We start from the raw sequence: 24,395 nt of genomic DNA, 5'->3' as shown, positions 1-24,395 counted from the left end.
CTGTGTTTTGCCAGCTAACACAAGCACCAAGCACCTAGGGTAATACAGTTCCTCTAAGTCACTGAGGGGCTGAGCCAGTGTTGTGCTTAACTAGCAAATTTGGGTAATATGCTGAAATAACTAAGGGCCCACCACAGCCCCAGTGGATTTCCTTCCATCAAAGCTCTTCTGGTGTTTGCAAGCAAAAGAAGCACAAAGCAAGAGCGACTCACAAATATCGGTCAGATTCACATTCAAATTAGTCCTTCCTATCTTTATAATTGGGAGGGATTCCTTCCTGACTTAAATTATTATTAAAAAACTACAGCAATACAAGAGCACCCTTTGAAGAGATCCACACATTTATGAAGAGCTAATTACATTGTTGATCATTCAAAACAGATTCATTATGAACTCAACATGTGGCACAAAAGTCATTTTATGAGTGGCCTTATTCCTGCATCAAGCGAATTGAGGAGTGAAAATCTTTGCAAAACGCCAAGAGTTATGAACATAATCCTCTAGCATGCCATGTCTCAGCAGGCAAGATTAAAAAGACAAAACAGAACACCTCAAAATTGCAACAACAAAGTTTATTAGAGTCAAGAATATATAATCGATGTACAGAAAACATTCAGAGTTAAAGTGTGAAATACTGAACCGCTCACTGTGCATTCCTGTTACTGAGCTTGTTAGTGATGATTTAATTGGCTGCCTATAGCCGGCTAACTTATCAGCACTTAAAAACATTTTTCTAAGCAGGGAAGAAATGATTGTCCTTTCTAAACGATAACATTGCCCAAGGTGGGAAATAAAGGATCATAGGAATTATATTTAAAACTTACTCAAGGAACACAGTTGCTGGGAAGGGAAGAGAGGAGATTGCCATAGTTTTGTGTTTTTTTTCTGTAGCCTCACTGCTGTAACTTTGTATATACTCGTGTTCAGTACAGCAATGATTTCTATTTGTAAATAACAAAATATATCAACAGGTAGAAGAATTTACCATCAAATCCAGCCTCTTCCAGTTATCTTTGGCTTGAGAGGAAGTTGCTTACTTCAACCTTTGAGGCTCAAATGTTTTCACTGGAAAGAAATGCCGTAGCATCTGAGCCCCAAGGACGGTATAAACAACCATTTTCCTTTAAAAGTTCAGTGAACAGAGACTCAAAGAGCTTCTCTACTTCCTGAGCTGTCAATTCTCCATGTTACCAAACCTGCAGCTTTTGCCTTCCAAAACTGTTTGGTGAAGTCCACAAGGGATTGAGAAAGTCTCTTTCTTGAGCGTTTGTTTGTTTCCACCACAGGTAGGCAAAAGGCTTATTTTCTCCAATACTAAAAGAAAAAAAAAAACACAACACATAGCACAGCATTTATTCAACTTGGTTTACTCTCAATGAACAAAAGTTATGCGTAAATTGACCTCTGTGTTTAAAAACATGGTGAAATGCCTAAAGGCAGGCGATTTTCTGAACCCTTCATGAGAACAAACAGCATGGAAACCAACTCTATCTGGCCCTTGACAAATGGTTTCATCCAATCCATACAAACCTGCTGGTAGACATTCCTTATTTTATTTTGGCATCCAACAGGAGGAAAACAGAAGCGCTGTCCTGAGGGAAAGGAACTACAGCTGCATTCTGGGATGCAGCAGCACCGGGACCACAGCTTGGAGATACCCCAAAGCCACTTAACATTTACAGCTTAATTTGAGTTTGTTCCTAAACAGAGAGCAGCCAACCATTAGTACAGCTACATTTTAGGTGGGACACCCCTCATCCCCCAAGCTTTCACTTTTTTAGTCACTGCTTAACATGAGCCCTGAATGCAACTGACTTGACTTGCAAATTTACAAGACAAGTAAAATGTGAAATTAGTCACTTCAACTGGAGATTGTCTCCTTCCTCTGCAGAAACAAATAATGCTGCTACAATGAAAATGACTCTCCAGGGACAAATGGCTATCCAGTCTTCATAGTATCAACTAAAATTAGTATGCACTTTTTCTCCTCTTGAGCACTATTGTACAACACCATTTTCTTATTCTAAATGTTAAATTTATTTACTTTTGAGACAACAGTTTTTTGATAACCATTAAGAAGGAGACAAGCACTACATAAAAAGGTCTGTAAAATACCTGATAAGATAATAGATTAGAGATGCATTAGAAACTAAACTAAAGGCTTCATAACACAGCTTTGAACTGAACTCAATTTACAATATTGTTACAAAAGAACAATACCAAGCTGATGCCAAAATATCTAGATTGCTTTATCCAAGAGCTTTACTTACTACAGGGTGACACATAGAATGCTGATACACAACAGTTACTATAATAACCAACCTTATTAAAAAGCCCTTAACTGTTGCAGTAGACAGCACAGATTCCTCGTAGGCCTATTTTGGAGGCAGTAAGAGAATAAATATCTATTGATAAACAAGAAAACATGCTGAAGGGCATTTCAAATGAAAAATTGTGTGGCATTAGGCCAAAATCTGCTGTTTAAGCATGTGTCATAGTACCTGTGTAGTGGCTTTTTTTTTTTAGACAAATTATATTATTATTAAGAGCAAGGCCATTGGAAATTCAATGCAGCATTATACAAGAACAAATTGAAAGCTTCAATTGGCCATTGTGTAAGATGACCCCTTTACAGCAAATTCAATGACGCATTAATTGTTCATTTGTTCAACGATTTACAGACTCTGTGAAGACTCCAGCAGCAAATTCTTAAGACCACCTTAGACAAAAAGGAAATAACGATTCTGACTAATGAAGTACTACATATCACTAAGAAGTGTCCTATCTCATTCGTAATATAAAGAGAATAGACATTAATTACATTTTATTTTGATAGATTCTTTTGTAAGTTTTTTCTAAAAATATATAAATAGAGCTCAGATTCTTAAGACATGTCAACTGCTGATTAATTTGTGACTATTCTTTTTGTATCCTCCTCACATTTATAAGCATCCGGTATTCTTGCAGGGGAAAGCCTGCAAGTGTAATTATTTATGGAACATGAATGAAGGCAATAATCCCAACTCCAAAACTAGCAGAAGAATCCTGCGTCACATGGAGCCAAGAGATGCCTTAAGCACTTACAAAGCAACACGATTGTTTTCATTTTAGGCACCCGTTCCCAAAAGTAGAAAGGAAAGCTAAAAGCACATAGGTAGCAGACTCTGCAGCAGCGCATGAGGAGATTTCAGGGTCTCAGGAAAAACAGCCCAAAAGTCTCCATGCTGGAACCCTGCATCAGCCAGCTGGAGAGGTAAAAACCCCAAAATGAGACAACTGGATCAGGCCTGCATTAGTGGCTGTCACAGCTGCTTATTTGGTATCCAAAGTGCAATACACACTGTGGGCTTGCTTTTTAACTCCTAAAATATGAATGGAAGATGCCATCGGTGCCTGCCGCTGTACATATCAGCCTGTTGCTTAAGAACACCATTCCTGGGAGCTAGAAGCCTGGGGTTCAAATTCTTGGGTACTTTCAAATATTCTGAACAAATCTGTCCTGTGATTTTAAAAGCAGTTGTAAGTGCTGAAGAAAGGTCAAGCAAGAACAAGTCTGAATGGAAAAAGAAAAGGTCACCTAAATCAAACCTGTAAACTCTGACTTACTAATACAGCTTCACAAATGCAACAACAATTATCTGGGAGAGTCTGGCAGTCACTTAAAACCAATGAAGTAAAAAGACACGTCTTAAAAAACGTGTCTTAATTGTGATTGAAAGAAAGGTCTACACACCTTCTGGAGGCACTTAAAATTTTAATCTTGAATCTGTGCAATGGCTTTTTAAAATTTTTTATTCTTTTTTGAACCCCAAGGTAGATGTTAGGCATTTTTCACTTTGTCTTATGAAATTACCATCCTCCATCCTATGATCAAAGTAATCCATAACGAATGACAACAAGTTTTGCAACATTTTCATATAATTACACTCCTTTTTTTTCACATCACATAAGAGATCACCTTTATTAAATATACATGCAGATGGAAATGCCATTTTTGCTTCTTACCCTGCAATTCTTCAAAATAAAAATTAAGTTTGCAGGAAACAACAGATTAGTTGGAAGACCTTTAGCAAAATGGATAGCCATAAAAATAGTTCTCCTCAGTTTCTAGCAGAATTTGATCAGTCTTTTGAAGAAAGAATCAATAAAAAAAACCTGGGATAATGGCTGGCTTTTCAGATCGGTTTCATTTTTCCTCTCAATTTCATTTCTTGTCATGAGTCTAATACTTAAGGCAAACAGTGCAATATCTTAAATCCCTGATAAACACAAATTAAGTATGGCAGATGGCTTTAAGGAAAAAACATTGTAAATTCAAAAAAGAAATGCTTTTGTGAATATAATTTTATTCAACATGAGAATTAAACATTTTGTTGTCTTACTGTGGCTTGTAGTAAGACAGCACATGTCAGTACATGTGGTTAAACATTTCATTCTCCATTCTAGAGCAAAGGTAAATTTTAATAATAAAAGTAGTGGAGACAATCTATTGCCACTCCACACATCACTAGTAAGAATCAGATAATGTGTGAGCGTGGGTGGGACCTCTGGAGATCATTTAGTCCAATCCCCCTGTTCAAGCAGGATCAAACACAACAGGTGCTCAGAACATTGTGCTGTTGGATTTTAAGTATCTCCACAGACGGAGACTCCGTCACCTCTCTGGGAAACCTGTCGCAGTGTTTGATTAGCCTCACAGTAAAAAAAAAAAAGAAAAAAAAAATTTATGTTTAGATGAAGTTTCCTGTCTGTCAGTTTGTGCCCATTGTCTCTTGTCCTGTCACTGGGCACCACTGAGGAGTCTGACTCCATCTTTTTTACTCCCTTCCATCAGGTATTTATACGCATTGATAAGATCCCCTGGAGCCTTCTCTCCTCCAGGCTGAACAGTCCCAGCTCTCTCACCCTCTTCTTGTATAACAGATGCTCCAAGTGCTTGGTCATCTCCATGGCCCTTTGCTGGACCTGCTCCACCATGTCCATGTCTCTCCTGTACTGGGGAGCCCAAAAGGGGCACGGCATTCCAGATGCATCTAACACGGCACTGGGTAGAGGGGAAGGATCGCCTCCCTCCAACTGCCAGCAACGCTCTGCCTAATGTGGTCAACAAAGCCGGTGGCCCTTCTTTGCCATAATATCACACTGCTGCCTCATGTGCAACAGTTCCACCAGAACCTTCAGGGCTTTCTCTGAAAAGCTGCTTCCCACCTCATCACCCATGCTTGTGCATGGGGTTAGTCTGCAGTGCAGTACTTAGCATTTCTCCTTGGTGAACTTCATGAGGTTCCTGTGTGGTCATTTCTGCAGCCTGTCAAGGTCCCTGTGAATGGTAGCACACCTTCTGGTGTATCAGCTACTCCTCCCAGTTTTGCATTGTCTGCAAACTTGCTAAGAGTGCACTTCGTCCCATCATCCAGGCCATTAATGAAGGTGTTAAACAATTTTGGCCTCGGTATCAACTCTTGGAGTACACCACTAGTGACTGGCCTCCAGATGGAGTTTATGCCACTGATCACAACCTTCTAATCCCAGCACACCTGCCAGTTTCCAATCCACGTCAGTGTCCGTTTCTCTAGTCTATATTGTTCCACTTTGTTTATGAGGATATTATGGAAGACAGTGTCAAAGCCTTGTGAAAGTCAAGATAAAGAATACCTACAGCTCTCACCCAGTCCACTGAGCTAGCCATTTTATCTTAGGCGGCTATCGGGCTGGTCAGGCATGATTTCCCTTTTGTAAATCCATGCTGACTACTGACAATCACCTTGAATCTACTCTGCAGGTGCAAATCTGCAGGTAGAGCAGAAGCGATCCCTCCTAATACCAGAAGTCTCAAGGTTCCAGCCACCACCATCCTGGAAGTCTCTATTTCCTAACTCAATGAGCACAACGTATGCTTGCTCTTCTCCTTCAATGCAGCTAGAGGTTCAGGCTCTTCTGTCTCCAAGGTCTTGGGGAAGATCTGGTCAATCTTTTTGTTGTCAGCCCTGATACTGTGCAGTTGGCTGACCTCCTCCCACAGCTCCTTTACTTGGTGATGTAGACATGCCACCGCTGCACACTTCTGGCAAGCAAGGAGCCCAATTCCCACTGCCCCAGCAAGAGGTCTCAGCTACCCCCTACAGCCCCAGATCTGAAAAACTGCATTCTCCCTCGGAAACTCCTCGGAAACAGGCCTCTGACAGAGGGGATAGCTGCGCACGCAGCCGCTGGGGACCACGTTCTGTGGTACACCGCCAACACTGCGGAGGATGCGGATGCTGTTACGAGCAGAGCTCCTGGCCCCTTCTGTGCACCCTGCTGTGCCTGTTAATGACCAAAATAACTAGCTGGAATGCACAGTTCAGAAGTCCAGCAAAGGTAGGAAAGAAAGGAAGTTCATCCTTCTCTCAGAACTCCAGCTTTCCAATTTGCAGTTCTTACCCTTGGTAATACAACCAGTTACATCTCACTTAGCATGTTTAAAGCTAAGGTGCTTTAAAGAATTTCCTAGGACCACTAAGAGCTTGCTCTCCAGTCCTGGCAGCAAGAACACACTTTTAACTTGTTGGAAAATGAACTAAAACATCATAAACAATGAAGTTAAGTCTTGAACTTACCACTCACAACCTCCCACCTTACTCAACTTTCACAGAGACCACCAACTGAGAAGATCTCTCACCTGTGCAAACTTGTGTATCTGCTCCACCACAGCCGCAAAGAGGGCATGGACACTTTCATCAATTAGACTCTGCATATAATGGACAGCTTCTTCATCAGACAGGTCCAAACGAAACTTGTCCTGCACCTGGAATGGGGGTGGAGATGACAAAAATTAATTCAATTCAACAGATAAAACATATACTACTCTATCTGAACTATACAGTAGCAGACGATGATTTCAGTTATGGAAGTTTAGTAGAGAATCTCTCTTTTACTTCTAAGTTACAGCAGATAATTGGAAATTTACAACGTTATGTAAACTGCATACTTTAAACTGTTTCATAAAAATTAGTATTTAAATAAGCTAGAAACAGACCCCTACACCTCATCTTCCCAACTAGTAATTTCAAAGTTCGAGGCCAGAAAGTCAAGAGAAGTACCTGGACATAAGAGTTTAAACAGAACTAAAATGCCATGAGAAAAAGAGAAAATACTCAACATTCACTAAACAGGAACGAAATGCCACTTGAGAAAAAACACACAACTTGGCATATTAAATACAAAGTCTGGATGATCCTAACCATTTTTGAAAGTATCTAAACAATTCCTTATTCTAAGCTTATTTTCAGATAAAATTGTCTTTCAGAAACTGTAAGGCAATTAAGTAAAGAATACAGAATCAGAGGAAGGGGCAAGCAAATCAAACTTGTCAAAACTGACCTTTATATGGGAGGTGAGAATTTCATTAACTTTGATTATATCCACCATCCATGTACAGTTGGTTGGAGACACTGCTACCCCTACATGTTTTTTCTTTTGACAGCAACTTATATTGACAGCAACTTATAATACAAATTTTAACTGTTGTACCAATAATGCATTTTGCTTAGTACTTGCAATTTGTATATGAATTAAAAGCTGAAAGCACTATAATTAAGAATATAGCAACAACATCGATACTTTCTTATTTCATCCTTGGTAAAGCCTTGACCCATGAATATTTACAAAGGTGCAGTGGATGCTTTCTGTGAATTCCAACTAATTCCACGGCAATTGTTCAGGACTGCTCCAGATGGCAACATCTCATAAGGACCGTTACCACAGACTTTCCTTTAGTAATACTCAAAAAACCTCTGTACATAGAACTAGTAAGAGCTTAAACAGATCTTTAGGGAAAAAAAAAAGAAAAGATTTTGCTTTACAGGAATGAAGTAAATTTTGCAAACTTCCCTCATCCCTCACAACATTTATCAGAGGCAGATGCATAAATAAGCATTTTGGATGAGTTTAAATAATCTGATGCACGGATCTGACGAAGTGCTGCAGATATCAAAACATCATTTTCTAAGTTTTCTGAAGTGCTTGCTGTGCAGCAAGGTCTGCATATCGGAATGGCAAGTGTTAAGATTCTTTCTAAAAAAAAAAAATCACTTTTTTGGATAACAATGCTAACTTTGGGTGTTCAATCTGGAAAACCATTTATGCTGTTTAAGACCTGCTAGAGAGTCCAGGATCTCTCAGAATTAAGGCGTTTAAGATCCCAGCATTCTCTAATCAATCCTATCCCTGAAGTTTAAAACTACTAGTCACCTTGCAAAGTAGTGCTGATCACAATATGAAAATTGCCCAGCAAATTCACATTACTTACTGAAAATTAATTGCTGCCATCTAATCACATGCTTTATTCTCATAAATTTCAAATGATGCGAGCTCTTGTGCAGACCATCATATTCATCCACTTCAGTCTCTTGCATAATGAGCTAGGTAAAATTGTATCAAACAATTTCTGCATCAAGTATGTAACTTCTAGTTTATCTGTGAGAATCTCTTTTACGGAGTCTTTATACCAAGACAGAATGCTTAAATTGTTTCAATGATTAATTGCCCTATTTAACAACTGTGACTTATTTCCTATCTGAATTTGTCCAATTTCCATCTCAAACAGTTGAGCTCATTAAAACTTTTTACATTAGAGAACTGTCCATCAGAAATCTCTCTCACGTAGGCAAATATCAAATGACTTAAGTTGCTTCTTAACCTTCTCCTGGATATGACTAAGACAACTGACTGTAAGACAGAATCAAGTCTTTCCTGAACATTTTCCATGCATTCACTTTTTTTAAGCATTGACAAAAATCCAAGCCGAATTATTTCAACAATGTTCTTAATAAGGTCATATTTGTGAGATGATACTACCTTCTCTTCCCATTTTGTATTCTTTCTACGCACCAAGGGTACCGCATATGCAACCACCCTCTCTATGATAGCAAAATACTCCAACATTTCAGTTTAGTATTACTCTGCATTCTTTTCAAAGGCAACGTATTCCAGAATAGTGCCCTTCAGCACTACAATCGAAAGCATAAGTTAGCCTGCCAAGTATGGAAAGATAATGCTGCTTCACTCAAAATAATTCGAAAAACCTGTTCTAACTCTGCTGCTGATATGTTTGAAGTAAGCATAAATCGAGTTTTTCCTCAACTTCCCCTCAAAAAGAAGTTTGATCAATATGCGAGAATAGATTAAGCTGAAAAAGTTCAAACTCTCAAGGAAGGAAGTAGCAGGCAGAAATTTAAAAGATATTTCAGGCTAATATTATAGAATTTTTATCTTCCTAACAAACATGATGAGAAGGAAGTTTATTATCACCCACAGACGTATTAGAAGTTCGACAGTTCCACTGAAGCACACAGTAGAATCCAACTGAATTTAATGGACTATTCACATCCTTGCAATTATGCACCAGCTTAAAGACGTCCCAAATTAGAGCACAGACTTCTACTAGATCTATTTTCACGCTCATAGAAAGGGTGATGTGATGAGAACTCAGCAAAATCACTAACTGCAGTTTCAAAAAAAAAAAGTATCGCTGTAATGCTCTTTTATACAACTGTAGCAATCAAGCTACAGCGATCTTCTAATTGCTTCATAGAAGGACTTCTCAGAAAGTCTTGCAGTTAGTGATGTTAAGATGCAGCTTCATTCTATGGAATTGATGACTATTTAAACCCACTTCCTACCTTCCCCAGGAAGAGACTGGCAGACTGATGTATGTGGAAAGAAATTTACCCACCTTAGACCTTAGACCTTAAAATCAGATAACAATTAACAGCAGGATCAAATGCTGCCAAGTACTAGATCTTTGCACGAAAGTTTTTCAGCACTGCAATTAAAACTGACTGCTGTAACCTAGCCGAGAAGAAACACGGCAAGATGACAAATCACCTCTTGAGCGGCAACAGCAGCAACAAGATTAATATATGTTGACTTACGGTTCTTGTAACAAAACCAATAGTAATTCTTATTTGAAATCTCTGAGTTCCAAAGTAAACCATGTATTCTGAAAGCCACCAGTTTCTCACAGAGGAGGTACAATTAGGAAGAGATTTCTGCCTGGTGTTAAAAAAAAAGTGAATTTGGGGAGGGGGTCATATTCTGATGACCACCACTATTCTATACACTTACGAAGAATGGCCACCATGAAGGCATCAAAAATGTCCCACCTGAATTAATTACTTAGAGTTCTCACTTTGGCATTTAAATTAAGTGCATCTTGTTAGTTTAGTCATTAGTATTTGTCAAAGAGAAAAGAAATAAACTTGATGAATCTGGTTAAACTTCTGCTTTGTTTCCAGAAAAGAAAGTTTTAACCCCACACCATATACACACGTTGATTTTAAAGATCAGATCTCAACAGCAGAATTTGAATGTTTAAGGACAAAAAGGCTGGATAAAGAACTACTGAGTCCATGAAGATACTGACATTCAGCTTTAAGGTTTCAAGCTGTCCATTTCCTATCCCCCTGCACAATGGATAATTTAGTAATAAAGCGTAGAAGAACAGGATTGCATAGTTATATGAATCTGCATGACTAGAAATTTTATCATACTTCAGTTAAAGCGTAGTTTTCCGGGGGAAAAAAAAAAAAAACAAAACCCCAAATCAAAAGGGACCGTTCAGGAGAAAACATGGGAGGGTGGGGACGAAAGGAGAAGCATTTAAGTATAAATTACTTGGAGTTGAAATGAGGATAAGAATAGAAAAAAAGCTGATCATCACTTGCTGCAGAATCACACAGAGAATGGGAACTTAGCAAGCTAACAAGCCAAGAAAGGAAAAAAAAAAAATTTTGCAGTAAAATCATCAAGAAATACTGCTTTGCACCATGATTATCCCATCTAAAATTACAGGTTTATCAACTACAGCTGAAACAAACTCAAGAGAAAAGCACACAAGAGGAGGAATTGGATACTTAGTAGCACCTTCCAGCAGTGTGCAAAAACAATACAGCAACAGATATAGTGTTTTTTTGGTGGTGTGTGTTTGTTTTCCTGTAACTGATATATACCGGAGGTCACACATTTCATTACTGCTGCCCCACACAATGAATTTCTCAGTATCTTGAGAGATTGCAGATTAAAGCGTTAACTAAAATATCTTCCTTTTTTAATGCAAAGATGAACTTATACAGCATGTATTTTTAATACAGTCTAAAGCTGCATTTACACATTTTATTTATAATCAGGTCACAGTTTGCAGATACATTATTATGTTTTCTAGAATAGTTTAAACATAAGGATTAAGGTGCCAAGATATGGGAGGGTGGGGGGTGAAATAATAAAAACAGACATCAGTTCAGACTATACTTTTGCTGAAAAAAGCCAAACAAACAAAACCCCCAAAAAACCCCAAACAAACACACCTGTGAGACCCCAATCAAAATTAGAATTAACTTCCCCTCTTCCTCTACCTGCCAAAACCAAACACCTTAACCCAAAATCAAGTGATGACTTCATCCATCTATTGTAAAAAAAACCAGGATCCTATAATGACACAGCCTGATCAGAGCAAACACTAACTAGAACCCCACATCTTAAATTCTGGGGTAAGTAAAGGAAGTCCCACACCACAGATGTTATTACGGGGAAGTAGAACGTCATGAGAGATAAGACTGCAGTAGAAATTAAACTATTTCCTGGAAAACACTGATATTTCCCACCAAAAGAAAAAAAAAAAAAACAAAAAACCAAAAAACCCAACCAAACACCTAAAACCCCTATTTTAAAGATATGAAATTTCAAAACCTGTGATATTTACATCTGATGCGACATTTCACTAGAAAAAGGGAAGTTGTAAAGTTAACTGAGACGGAAAGAGCATAACATCTACAAGAATAATGGGCAGTGTTAATTGCTGCAAACTCACACTTCATTTTTGCTTGAAGCGTCTTCAAGGAGAACTAAGAGACTATTGTTTTCAAAATGGTATCTATCAGGTGGTATGAAGCTGATTTCAGAGAAAACTTCCAGTCAGGGCCACAGAGCTGCGTACAGTATAAAAATCAGCATGACAATAAAGATGAGATGAAATACTCAAGAAAACCTTAATCATCATATTAAAAATTCCAGTTAAAGGTCTGAGATAATGGCAGGCCTCTGTCTTCATCCAGTTGAACAAATCTCCAGGTTTACCCTTCTCCCTTTTGGTATTTTGTACTCTTGGAAGCGTGACAGGCTTGGGATTGAGAGATCACACACAAACCCAGCTGGGAATAGTGCTAGTGCAGATAAGTGCACTTCACTGCAAAGTTCCAAGATTTTCACTTACGCTTTTTGCTCCTGAACCACAAGATTGCCCTTTCCCTCTCACCAAAGAGCAGATTTGTATGGATTTTTCATTTTTTTCTGTCCTCAAGTTTGACCTACTGTGCAGTATAGGCCATACTTATCCTTGTATTAAACTCAGGAGTTTTTCTTTTTTACTAGCAAGCATCTTCTTACTTGCTAAAACATTAGGTACTTCAGGCTCAAGGTTAAGACAGACCTTTTAGAAATTCTTAGGAAGCTTTTATAAACTTCGGGGCAGTATCCAAATCCATACCTCATGAACATTTGCAGCTGTGTTTCTCATAATTACTGAAGAAGGTAGTAATACGTTTTGAGCTAGCATATCACATGTACGTATGAGAACCCTTTCTCAGTTCTATTTGCTTTTCAGACTATTCGCAAGTCATCCATTTTGAAGACTGCTGGCTTCTCTAGTATTTATTCTTCCAGCAACATTAAGCAGCACTGCTTGTGTTTTCTACGACTACTAACTACATAATTTTATCACTCCAATATGGGATTGGAATGATTGCAAAGTCAGCTACTTAAATTTAAGAGAAACTTCAGCATCCTTTTTCATTGGGTCATAATATGCATTGGATGTAAGCACCCTGACTATTAATAAAACCTCAGATAAAAATCAATTGATAGCCAAAACCCAACAATATTTAGTGGGGTTTTCATTATTATTTTTACTATTTTGCCTTATAATTGTTACCAACAGTCAGCATTCAGTGTTCATGTAGCAGAAACTGGCATTAAATTCTTGGCTTAACTTTTATCACATCTCATCTTTTTCAGCAAAAGACTTTCTTGCTTTCCCTGCTGCTTGCAGTCCAAACAACTCACTATACAAACTATTCAGATGCTCTATTTGCATGAACAATTTTATTTGAAAGACTATTCCGACAATAGCTTTTGTTTTCAAGACTTTGATTTGAACAAACTGCAGTTTCTAAACCAGCCTGTGTAGGCTTCTCTATTTTTTTTTTTTTTTTTAAATAGAAGCCAGTAAAGATGTTAGCGAACATCTCTAAATTGAACTTCCATCAAAATAAGGGTTTCAGCTGCTGCAGTATGCAAAGATGATACTGTTCCAGCTCAGAATTTCACCATATTGGCCAAAAACTTCTAATCAAATAGACGGCATGACATAAAGCAACAGGAGCACAGGAGTATTCTCACGCTCTGTTCATGTTGTGATGTTTATTCGATCTTTTCTTTTATTTTGAAATGAATTAATATACATGCAAAATCAACAGCCTAGAAACAGAAAAGCTGGGTGTGCAGCTGCAGCATCATTACCCGAATGGACAGAAAGATGAATGTCTGCCTAGGCAAAATAAGCTCCATGTCAATGTGACACTTTTATAAAGAATAAACAGCCCCAAAGCAGCAAGCAAATATAAATACTGAAATAAACAGACTCAGACCAAGGAAAACTGAGTTTATTTCTCCTATAAAAGTAAATTTCCTCTTGGCATTAATAAATTTCAGAAATGCTTCCTAGCTCCACCTTTTACCAAATACTTGCATTTTCAGGTGAAAAGGGGCAGATACCCACTGCCTAAAAAGGCATGTCTAGCACCAAATTACAAGTCCTCTCCTCTTCCCTAACTTGCGAACGCAACTCTCAATTATCCATTGACTGACTCCTGGGGAGGACAGAAGAGGGGGAAAAAGCACAGGGAGTTTTACTACAAACCAGATGAAGAAAATGGCAAAATTAGCTCAGGCTTAGAAACATACTAGCTCAGAAATTCTTTCTGTACCTCATTGTGTCTCTGTTTCAGGTTTTCTAGCTGTCGGACAAGAATCATTTTACTTTAATGTGTTTAATGTAAAAGGAACAAAACATGTCTGCTCTCTCTTCTTGCTAGTTTCCAAACATTTATGCTACTCATTTTCTTATCAAGGGGGATGAGACCTAGTCAATGTTTGCACAGACTTGGAAACACAGAGGGTGCTCTCGGCGTTACACTTCGTAAGAAGAAAATTCTCCACTGAATGGTTTGAATTTAGCCTTTTCCTGTGTGTACCCAAAGATGCTATCAAAACTGAATGGGGCTACTCTCACAAAAGAGCAGTTACTGCTTGCTGGAAGCTCGGTATTTGAGCCTACATTCACAATAACCTCCCCTGCAAGTGAAACACTTGCAGCATCTTTGCAGCACCTTCTTTAATCAATGGGTATCTGAAACACAGCTCAGTCAATTAGGACACTGTCCTTTAATGCCTGCTGAGTTCTTTGTGTGCCAATGAATCACCGGTCCCTGATGTTTTCTAATTTAAAGGTCAAATTTGCTATGAAGGACAGACAGAAGCCATCTGGCTTTCCTGTAGAAAAATCAAAACCTTCTTCTGTTAGGAGGTGACAATGCTGAATACATTAGCTACATCTGAAGAGTGATGGTCTACCTCTTCCTTACACAAAACTGGCTATATAATTGACTCCAGATTTTAGTCATTACTACTTAAATTTATAGCACCAGCTAATTTAAAAAAGCCCAACAATTAGCAATTAGTGTTGCAGCTGTACTGGAAATAAAAAAGCAAGTAGCACTGGCAGAAAAAAAAGGTGTGGGGGAAATCTTCATTTCATTACCAGTTATGCATTGACAAGTCAACATAAAGAGATTTCAGCCCAGCCCTTTTCCTGAAAACTGAGAAGTGGAACAGAATAAGCAAAGAGTGGAAAATTTAAAGGCAATTACCTCAGAGGCCACAGAAAGGGAGAGGCAAACTGGGGAGAATCTTCTGCTACTTTTCAATTTAATTTCATTTTGTGACATTTTTGAGCCAAAGTGGGTTTTCAGAAAAGCCTAAATCAGAGGGTGGCAGAAGGAGATGGTGTCATGAACCATGAGGTGAAGCACACTGGACTGACAGTTTTCTTTATAAATAGTATGGAGGGGACAAAAGGAGATGAAAGGATCAAAAAGACAACTAATTTCAAGCTCTGCAGCTACTTTTTCTTGGTCAAAAATTGACAAATGTTTTACTGTTAAACAAAACATCAAGAATTTGAAAAGGATTCCTATGGTTTTGAGGATGGGGACAATTTTGTGTAGTTGGTAATCACCATTTTTGTGTATTTTTCTATGGGGAAAAGTAGTGATCAAAACTGGAGTGAGGGAAGTGAGTCACTAGAACAAGCTTTTCTTACAATTGAAAGGTACTAGCCAATTTATCTAGTCATACTGGATATACATGCGGAAAGTGGATAGCTGGTTGAAAAAAAAGAACTTTTTTCCATACACTTTGAAAGAACAGATATGAAACTTCAAACAGAGCTTTTTTTGTTTGCAGGCCAATGCTGACTAACTCATTTTCACTCCAATTTTAGGTGTGAGAATACACCATTAAGGTCAGCACTGATTTGATTTCGGAAAACAAATGTTACGCAAAAGGAGTAAGAAGATACTGTCAAATTTTGATATGCTCTAAATCCTCATTGGTCAATGAAGTCACTGGGAGTTTCTGATTCTTTTCACACTAACAGGAAGATAATATCCACATTGTCATCTTTCTCTGATAAGTAAAATCAGTTTGTGTAGAGCTTGTTCTCTTTTGAACAAGAAGAATGTGAAAGTACCTTCACAGATGACAGGAACAGAGCGCCCAGCTCTGCTTGCACCACTCTGTGCCATAAACCATGTCAAACAGGTGTAATCTATACTTATTTTTACAGAAAGTTGTACATGACACAAGCTGCTGTTTCAATTTTGCCTTGACTCGATACATATTTCTCCCAAGACATTTCACAACTATTGGACAGAAATGACACCTGGACAATATGCTTTCAGTTTGATTTTAAATTTGATTATACAATTACATTCTGCCAGTTAGCTCCTTGGGATGTAACACTGTTACTGGAAGGTTCATGATATTTTGGCAAAAACAGTCTCCAACTATAAGGATCCTGCCTTCTCTTTCGTACCTCAGGTTAGTAATAATATTCCTTAAGAGTGCTTTCTGCACTCAGATTTTTCTCTGATAAAGTCTCATTTAACATACCAGTCTGAAATTCTTAAAAAAAAAAAAATCACAATTCAAATATCACAATTCATATCATCCAATGTCTCACTGAAGAGGACACGTTCCACATAATACTTTCTTTCATAATCTTACTTTGTTTGCTGATTTGTCTGAACATAGGAAAGTCCAAGGATTGCTGACTTCCAACCATCTTTTCAGTCTAACTAGTGAGCATCCTGTCACAATACACATAGATATCATAGGAAGTGACAAAAGAGAGCACAAGAAATCAAGCCATACAAAATGACAGTAGCATTCTTTGTTCTATTTCAATCTATTTTACTCTAGCCATCATTATCATATGTATATGCAAACTTTATTTTTATTAGAATACGTATATGATTACAAAAATTTAACCCTCATGCTGGCTGTAAAAACTCAGTAGATTACTTTCTGAAAGTTTAGAAAAGAGGAACACCAAAAATATTTCCAAAGGCGGCTTTACTCGCTATCATGTTTTTACATCTCACTGTTTTTTTCACCAGCGGGCAGATATTTCCTGTAACATAAAGCACCTCCCTGCCTATCAGAAGCGAGGAGGACGCATTACGTCACTTTATGAAGCTAACGATTAGACTGGAACTTGAGCTACCATCTAACATCGCAATGCTTTCACTTTGAGGAATCAAAATTGTGATCATTAGAGAAAAATCTTTCTTTAGAAATAATCTTTAGAATAATTCATGCCTACTTGGTAACAGCAGTATAGCTGCACCTACTGAAAAATTCCAGTATCAAAGATCTCTATGCCAAACGAATTGTTTGCCAAAAGAATTGAAGTATAACACTCCCTTCAGTAAGCATTCCTTTGTTTAAAAACAAGAAAACTCTTTTTTTTTTCTACCACATAATTTTCCTTGTAGTTTAATCATAAACTAGTATTCTGATTTATCACCTAATTTAGATAAAGGTAACCCATCTAGTTACCTCTTGAGACCAGACCCCCACTGGCTCACCAGCAACCTAAAGCAAAAATGAGGGCTCTACAAAACAGAGAATGAGTATTACTGCAGCACCGATAAGGAAAATGCTGGCAATGAACTTCCACCTACACTATTAAGGAGAATACCTTCTTAGATACAAAAACATTTGTAAATCTCCACCTTTGTCTTCCATGAAAGTGATATCACGGTTGAAATGGCTATTGACTTGACTCACGCATCAAAGGTAATTTAATTTTAGAGGTCAGTCCTAAATGGATCTTTAGCTAATTTGAGTCTGTTGAAATATATATGGATTTTTTGTTTAAAGCCTTAAGAAAAAAAAAAATAAAAATCAATTGAGATGCTGAAAGCATTTATTCAATTTTCCTACAACAAGGTACAGTATTATCTTGTTAAATGACTGAACAAACTTGCTACTCAGCCCAAGAGATGCAAGACACCTTGTTCCTTTTTTTATTAGTACTAACAAAGCTCATAACTTATTTCAGACAGGCTAATGGGCATTTAATATCTAAAACAAGTTAGAACGCATTATTTAAAGAAACACAACAATGACCTATTCACCATTCTGTAATGGGTTAAGATGATTCTGATCCTAGTCCATTTACAGATGATTTGCTAACTGTTTTTTTAAAGCAAAAAAGTAAAACCAGAAATTGAGAACTAAAGAAAACAATTACTGTCATAGGAGCTTTGAACATAGTTGTATGCATCCAGTAAGCCACAATGTCAACAACTGCGTTATGGAAGGGTCCTCTGTTCACTTACTCTTTAGAGATCCCATTATGATGTATTATTTTTGCACAAATTCCAGGATTATATTCAAAGGGCAATTTTTGAACCAAAAGGACCAAACCTGAACAGTTAACAGGAATTAAGAACAGCTGAGCTGTCAGAAAAAAATGAGAGTTTATATAAAATAACAATACTTGGGGAAGGGCTAAAAAGTCTATGAATTACAAAGAAAATATTTACGAACAAGCTAAACAATTTGGTTATCTTTCTGGTAATACTTTACTGTGTGGGTTTGGTTTTTTAAAGGAACAAGCACACTGTAAATTAACTTACAGAACTTGGGAAAGTAAAATCTCTTCTTCTCAAAACATTTAAAAATGCGAAAATGATTTGCATTCCTTATCAGAAATACCTGCCTTACTGGTTCAGTTCTAGCTCTTTTCACATTTTAAAGCCTCTGTGAATAGACATACTTTGAACCTACCATGAGGGTAAAAGTCACAGTTGAGCAAGCTGCAGCATTGTCACAGCTCAGTATCCCAAATAACTAATGGCTGCATTTGATCTAACAGTGATCTGTCATATAACAACTAAGCTTATGTTCTTCTCACGCAAAGAAGGCACTATTATTTATATTTTGTAAGGAAATTTAGAAGTAACCACACTGATCTAATTCATAGCTCTCAGAACTTCCATTTAGATTTTGCTTCCTTCCATGATCTCCAGTTGGGTACAATACAATCATGCTTTACATAAGATGGACTTTTAACTACTGTACATCAGTGAACTGTAACATACTTAGCAGCTGTACAGAAGACTTGTTGGCTTTCAATTCCGTATCTTGATTTGTTACTTCAATAAAATTATATGGGGAATTTATAAAGAGTAATAGAGTTTTAGAAGTGTCTGAAATACTCAAATGTTGCTACATTAAAACAATCCTTTACAAATATTTTACAGAATCTGACATCCTATTATCATTAATTACAGAAAGCAATATACCCTTGGACAGCACTACTACAGAGTTTATCAACATAAAATACGATGTCAAGATACTAATAAGAAACAAGGATACTGCATGTTAATTGGCAGCGAACACTAGGAGACTCAGCTTGATAAAAAATGTCAGAGCTCACGAGAGAGCATTCAAGGCAAAAATGAATACCATCACATGAAGCAACAGCGAGCTCTGGACAGAGATGAGTAAGATTAAAATACGCAGCAAGTCTCAAACTTATTGTTGCAAACATGAAAAAACCAGCACTTCTGGAATTCAATGAAACCATCAGTTTGATCTCTTGATGACTATTTCAGTCAACGACAAACTTTCCAAAATTAGCCCCTGCACCACTTGTAGGTACATACTTCAATTTCTCCCAGGATTTATTGTGCATTTATTTGTAGACATTGCAAAAAAACCCAAACCAAACAAACAACAAAACACCAAACAAACGCCTTCCCATTTTTCCAACAGGTAGCCAGAACCAAACATGTCATCTTTATAAAGATGAAATTCATAGACATGTGTTGCAAGCATACTGTTAGAATCATAGAATCATTTAGGTTGGAAAAGACCTTTAAGATCATCAAGTCCAACCGTTAACCTAGTACTGCCAAGTCCACCACAAAACCATGTCCCTAAGCGCCTCATCTACATGTCTTTTAAATACTTCCAGGGATGGTGACTCAACCACTTCCCCCGGCAGCCTGTTCCAGCGCTTGGTAACCCTTTCAGTGAAGAAATTTTTCCTAACATCCAATCTAAACCTCCCCTGGCGCAACTGGAGGCCATTTCATCTTGTCCTTTCGCTTCTTATTTGGGAGAAGGAACCCCCACATTGCTACAACCTCCTTTCAGGTAGTTCATAGAATCATTAAGGTTGGAAAAGACCTCTAAGATCATCAGGTCCAACCGTCAACCCAACACCACCATGCCCACTAAACTATGTCCCTAAGTGCCACATCATCAAGTGCAACTGTTAACCTAGTACTGCCAAGTCCACCACAAAACCATGCTCCGAAGTGCCACATCTACATGTCTTTTAAATACTTCCAGGGATGGTGACTCAACCGGAAGAGCCCTTCCAGCTCTTCTTGTAGATGGGCGTCACATTTGCTAACTTCCAGGCAACTGAGACCTCCCCGGTTAGCCAGGACTGATGATAAATCATTGAAAGTGTCTTGGTGAGCACTTCTGTCAGCTCCCTCAGTACCTTGGGTGGATCCCATCCAGCCCCATAGACTTGTGTGTGTCTAAGTGGTGCAGCAGGTCACTAACCGTTTCCCCTTGAATTATGGGGGCTTCATTCTGCTCCCTGTCCCTGCCTTCCAGCTCAGGGGGCTGGGTACCCAGAAAACAACTGGTCTTACTCTTAAAGACTGAGTCAAGGAAGGCATTAAGTACCTCAGCCTTTTCCTCATCCTTTGCCACTGTTTTCCCCCACATCCAATAAAGGATGGAGATTCTCCTTAGCCCTCCTTTTGTTGCTAATGTATTTATAGAAACATTTTTTACTGTCTTTTATGGTAGTAGCCAGATGAAGTTCTAGCTGGGCTTTGGCCCTTCTAATTTCCTCCCTGCATAACCTCATGACATATTTGTAGTCCTCCTGAGTTACCTGTCCCTTCTTCCAAAGGTCATAAACTCTCCTTTTTTTCCCCTGAGTTTCAGCTAAAGTTCTCTGTTCAGCCAGGTCGGTCCTCTTCCCCACCGGCTCATCTTCCGGCACATGGCAACGACCTGCTTCTGTGTCTGTAAGATTTCCTTCTCGAAGGATGTCCAGTCTTCCTGGACTCCTTTGCCCTTCAGGACTACCTCCCAAGGGACTCTGTCAACCAGGCCTCTAAACAGGCCAAAGTCTGCCCTCCAGAAGTCCAAGGTGGCAGTTCTGCTGACCCCTCTCCTTAATTCTCTGAGAACCAAAAACTCTATCATTTCATGATCACTATGCCCAAGACAGCCTCCAACCCCCACATCACCCACAAGTCCTTCTTTGTCCACAAAGAACCTTCTGTTACGAAGGTCTCTCTACAAAAATGTAGTTCCTCCCATCATCTACAACTTAGAATCATAGAATAGTTTGGGTTGGAAGGGACCTTTAAAGGTCATCTAGTCCAACCCCCCTGCCGTGGGCAGGGACACCTTCAACTACATCAGGTTGCTCAGAGCCCCGTCCAACCTGACCTTGACTGTTTCAACGGATGGGGCATCTACCACCTCTCTAGGCAACCTGTCCCAGTGTTTCACCACCCTCATGGTAAAAAATTTCTAGTCTAAGTCTACCCTCTTTTAGTTTAAAGCCATTCCCCCTTGTCCTGTCACAACAGGCCCTTCTAAAAACTTTGTCCCTATCTTTCTTATAAGCCCCCTTTAAGTATTGAATGGTCGCAATCAGGTCTCCCCAGAGCCTTCTCTTCTCCAGGATGAACAACCACAACTCTCTCAGCCTTGCCTCATAGGACAGGTGTTCCAGCCCCCTGATAATTTTTGTGGCCCTCCTCTGGACCCGCTCCAACAGGTCCATGTCTTTCTTGTACTGGGGACTCCAGAGCTGGACGCAGTACTCCAGGTGGGGTCTCACCAGAGCAGAATAGAGGGGCAGAATCACCTCCCTTGACCTGCTGGCCACGCTTCTTTTGATGTGGCCCAGGATACGGTTGGCTTTCTAGGCTGTGACCGCACATTGCTGGCCCATGTCCAGCGTTTCATCCACCAGTACTTCTCGGCAGCATTGCTCTCAATCCCTTCATCCCCCAGCCTTTATTGATACCAGGGGTTGCCCCAGCCCAGGTTCCAGACCTTGCATGTGGCCTTGTTGAACCTCATCAGGTTCACATGGGCCCACTTCTTGAGCTTGTCCAGGTCCCTCTGGATGGCATCCCGTCCATCAGGTGTGTTGACCGCACCACTCAGCTTGGTGTCATCTGCAAACCTGCTGAGGGTGCACTCACTCCCACTGTCTATGTCATTGATGAAGATATTAAACATACTGGTCCCAATACGGACCTCTGTGGGACACCACTTGTCACCGATCTCCATCTGGACATTGAGCTGTTGACCACTACCCTCTGGATGCGACCATCCAAGCAATTCTTCACCCACCAACCACTCCACCCATCAAATCCATATCTCTCCAATTTAGAGATAAGGATGTTGTGGGGGATCGTGTCAAAGGCCTTAGATAGACAACATCCATAGCTCTTCCCTTGTCCACTGATATAGTCATTGAAACTTGGTAGGTGTTGAACTGTTTTGGTCTTCTACTTTAAGCCTTTATCTCCCATGTTCTACCTGAGTAACCTATTCAATCTTCACAGGGCATTTAGGGACAGAGGTGATACGAAAAAAGAATTAGCTGTCAGTTTCTCAAGAAAACAACCAAGTGGAGGGAAGGCTGTCATTTTTACCACAAAACACACACTTCTGGCTAGCCCAGCCTTCCTGGAAATGAAATTGAATAGCTACATGAACTATTTGTATCGATTTGAAACCAAGAAACTCTGAACAGAAATGCTTGAATTGTTGCAGGCAAACAGAAAGATTTGGTTGGAGTCACAATTTAGTTTTCTTTAAGGGAATATTACTAGAACATGAAAGATTCAAGATTCTGAACTTATGCTTTCATAGCTTACTGAAAACACTGAAGAACACCCTATTTTAGAGAAAATCCACTGCTCGAATAAAAATCACACTGAACTGATTTCCATTGGATACACAAGCCCCACAAAGTCTTTTGTGGAATTAAAACAGATAGCCCTTCACTATAAATCAAGTTATAAAAAAGCCAACATTTGCCTAAAATGTAAGCATAATGAAATCTAGATGAACATTTATCCACTATTTTTGATGTCAATTGTCGTCGAAGCATCAAAAGGAGAAGAACGATTCAGGTTGGTGCAAAGGGATGAAGTTAGAATTACAGGACACGAGTTTGTTTTTGCAATAAACAAACATTTCTTGGCGATGAAGATGTACACAAGTCTACTGGTTTTAAATCTTCAGCAGACTGGTTTTATATCTACAAGTAGACTGGTTTTATTAAACCATCCATGACTTACAAGATTCTAGACGAGATGGAACAATCTTTCATGATATAGTCACTTATCAAAAATTTTATAGGGTGGGATCACTGTTCTTAAGAAAATGCTAAAATACCACTTGGAACAGAGCGCTAGAGCAGACTGTGCACTACTGCATGGACGATAAAGAGCAATTCTGTATTTATAGGCACATGTGCTAACTGATCTCAAAAGTATATTCTCCTATTTTTAACTTCAATGATTCTAGAAATTGCTCAAAACTTACAAAACAGGAGCAAGTATTTTCAGGTCAGTTACAAATAAGTCACCACAAATGACTGAAAATTTCATGACATAATGACTTGGGTTACTGAAAGACAAGAAAAGCTTTCCAGTTACCTTTTTTACAGTCTTGTCAGGCTCAAGAGCAATATCTGGAATGTTGGCATCCACCATGAGGGAAAATAAGTTCAAGATCAAGTTGGAATACCTAAGCAGAAGAGCAAATTAGGTAAAACACTTTGTAAATTGTACAAAAGACATTTTGTAAACAACTTCATTTCAGAACACATCATTATCTTAGTGTGAATTGGTAATGCTTCAGAGGAGATGCATTCATAACACTTTAGTTGAACATATATATGTTAAAAACTTAAGATACCTGATATTAGCAGTGAAAGTTTAACCCTCAAACTGTCTCAAACTGCCAAAACTGAACAGACTGCTCTGGTTTTGCTATAATTTTCTAAAAATTGTCAGAACATTTATTCAGAGACACATCAAATATTAATGTGATTTCATATATTGTAAGATTTAATGCCATTTTCTACCTCTAGTAGGACAAACATATGCTAGAATATCGTTTCAAAGGTTATTTTTTATTAAAAAAGGGTATCAGTGATACAGCAATATTATATGAATTAGCATTCAAACAGCTGAAGTCTTCACAATTACAAGAAATGATTTTTCAAGTTGCTGCAAGGGCTTTTGCCATAACAAGTTGAATATAAGTGATTTAACCAGATCCAAGCCTGCAGTTGCTCAGTTAAGCTGCAATAACGTCGGTAGGCATGCTGCACTTATGAAGTACAAATGTCATTTATAACCATTAAAAAAGACAAGACAGAGTATAGTTTTCAGTTTTAACGTGGCGTTGGAAGTACTCGCGAATCTTTTAAAGAACACCATTTTGCCCTTGCAGGAAATTAGCTGTAAGTTGCTTTTTGAAAGGATAATTTTCAAGCTGTTCAACATAAACTGAAACTTCCCTTCCCCTGTAAAGAGATCTAGTCCCCTTTCAGAGACAAAATATGTAACTGACTTCAAAATCTGAAATATTACTTTGCTAACAGCACTAGGAGCTTCATAGATGATAGAAAATGAATTCTTAGCAGCAAAACTTGTTTATTA

At 38.5% G+C, this 24,395-nt stretch overlaps 1 protein-coding gene across 3 annotated transcripts in view; it reads right to left on the bottom strand.

Moving 5' to 3' along the window:
- Positions 1-553: 553 nt before the first annotated feature.
- PIK3C3 (phosphatidylinositol 3-kinase catalytic subunit type 3) overlaps positions 554-24,395 on the bottom strand; it is a 79,268-nt gene continuing 55,426 nt past the window's right edge. For all 3 annotated transcript variants that reach the window (XM_075137527.1, XM_075137529.1, XM_075137528.1), the window contains 3 exons: positions 23,385-23,475; positions 6,662-6,787; positions 554-1,314 (listed from right to left, as the gene is read on the bottom strand). In XM_075137527.1, coding sequence (XP_074993628.1) covers positions 1,300-1,314; positions 6,662-6,787; positions 23,385-23,475 — 232 coding nt within the window. In that variant the 3' untranslated portion in view covers positions 554-1,299. The remainder of the gene's footprint in view (positions 1,315-6,661; positions 6,788-23,384; positions 23,476-24,395) is intronic.

The sequence above is a fragment of the Calonectris borealis genome, chromosome Z, assembly GCF_964195595.1.
Source record: "Calonectris borealis chromosome Z, bCalBor7.hap1.2, whole genome shotgun sequence".
In the NCBI taxonomy this organism is placed as follows: domain Eukaryota; kingdom Metazoa; phylum Chordata; class Aves; order Procellariiformes; family Procellariidae; genus Calonectris; species Calonectris borealis.
The sequence above is the reverse complement of the archived record's forward strand: the minus strand, read 5'-3'. Positions and strand labels throughout refer to the sequence as shown.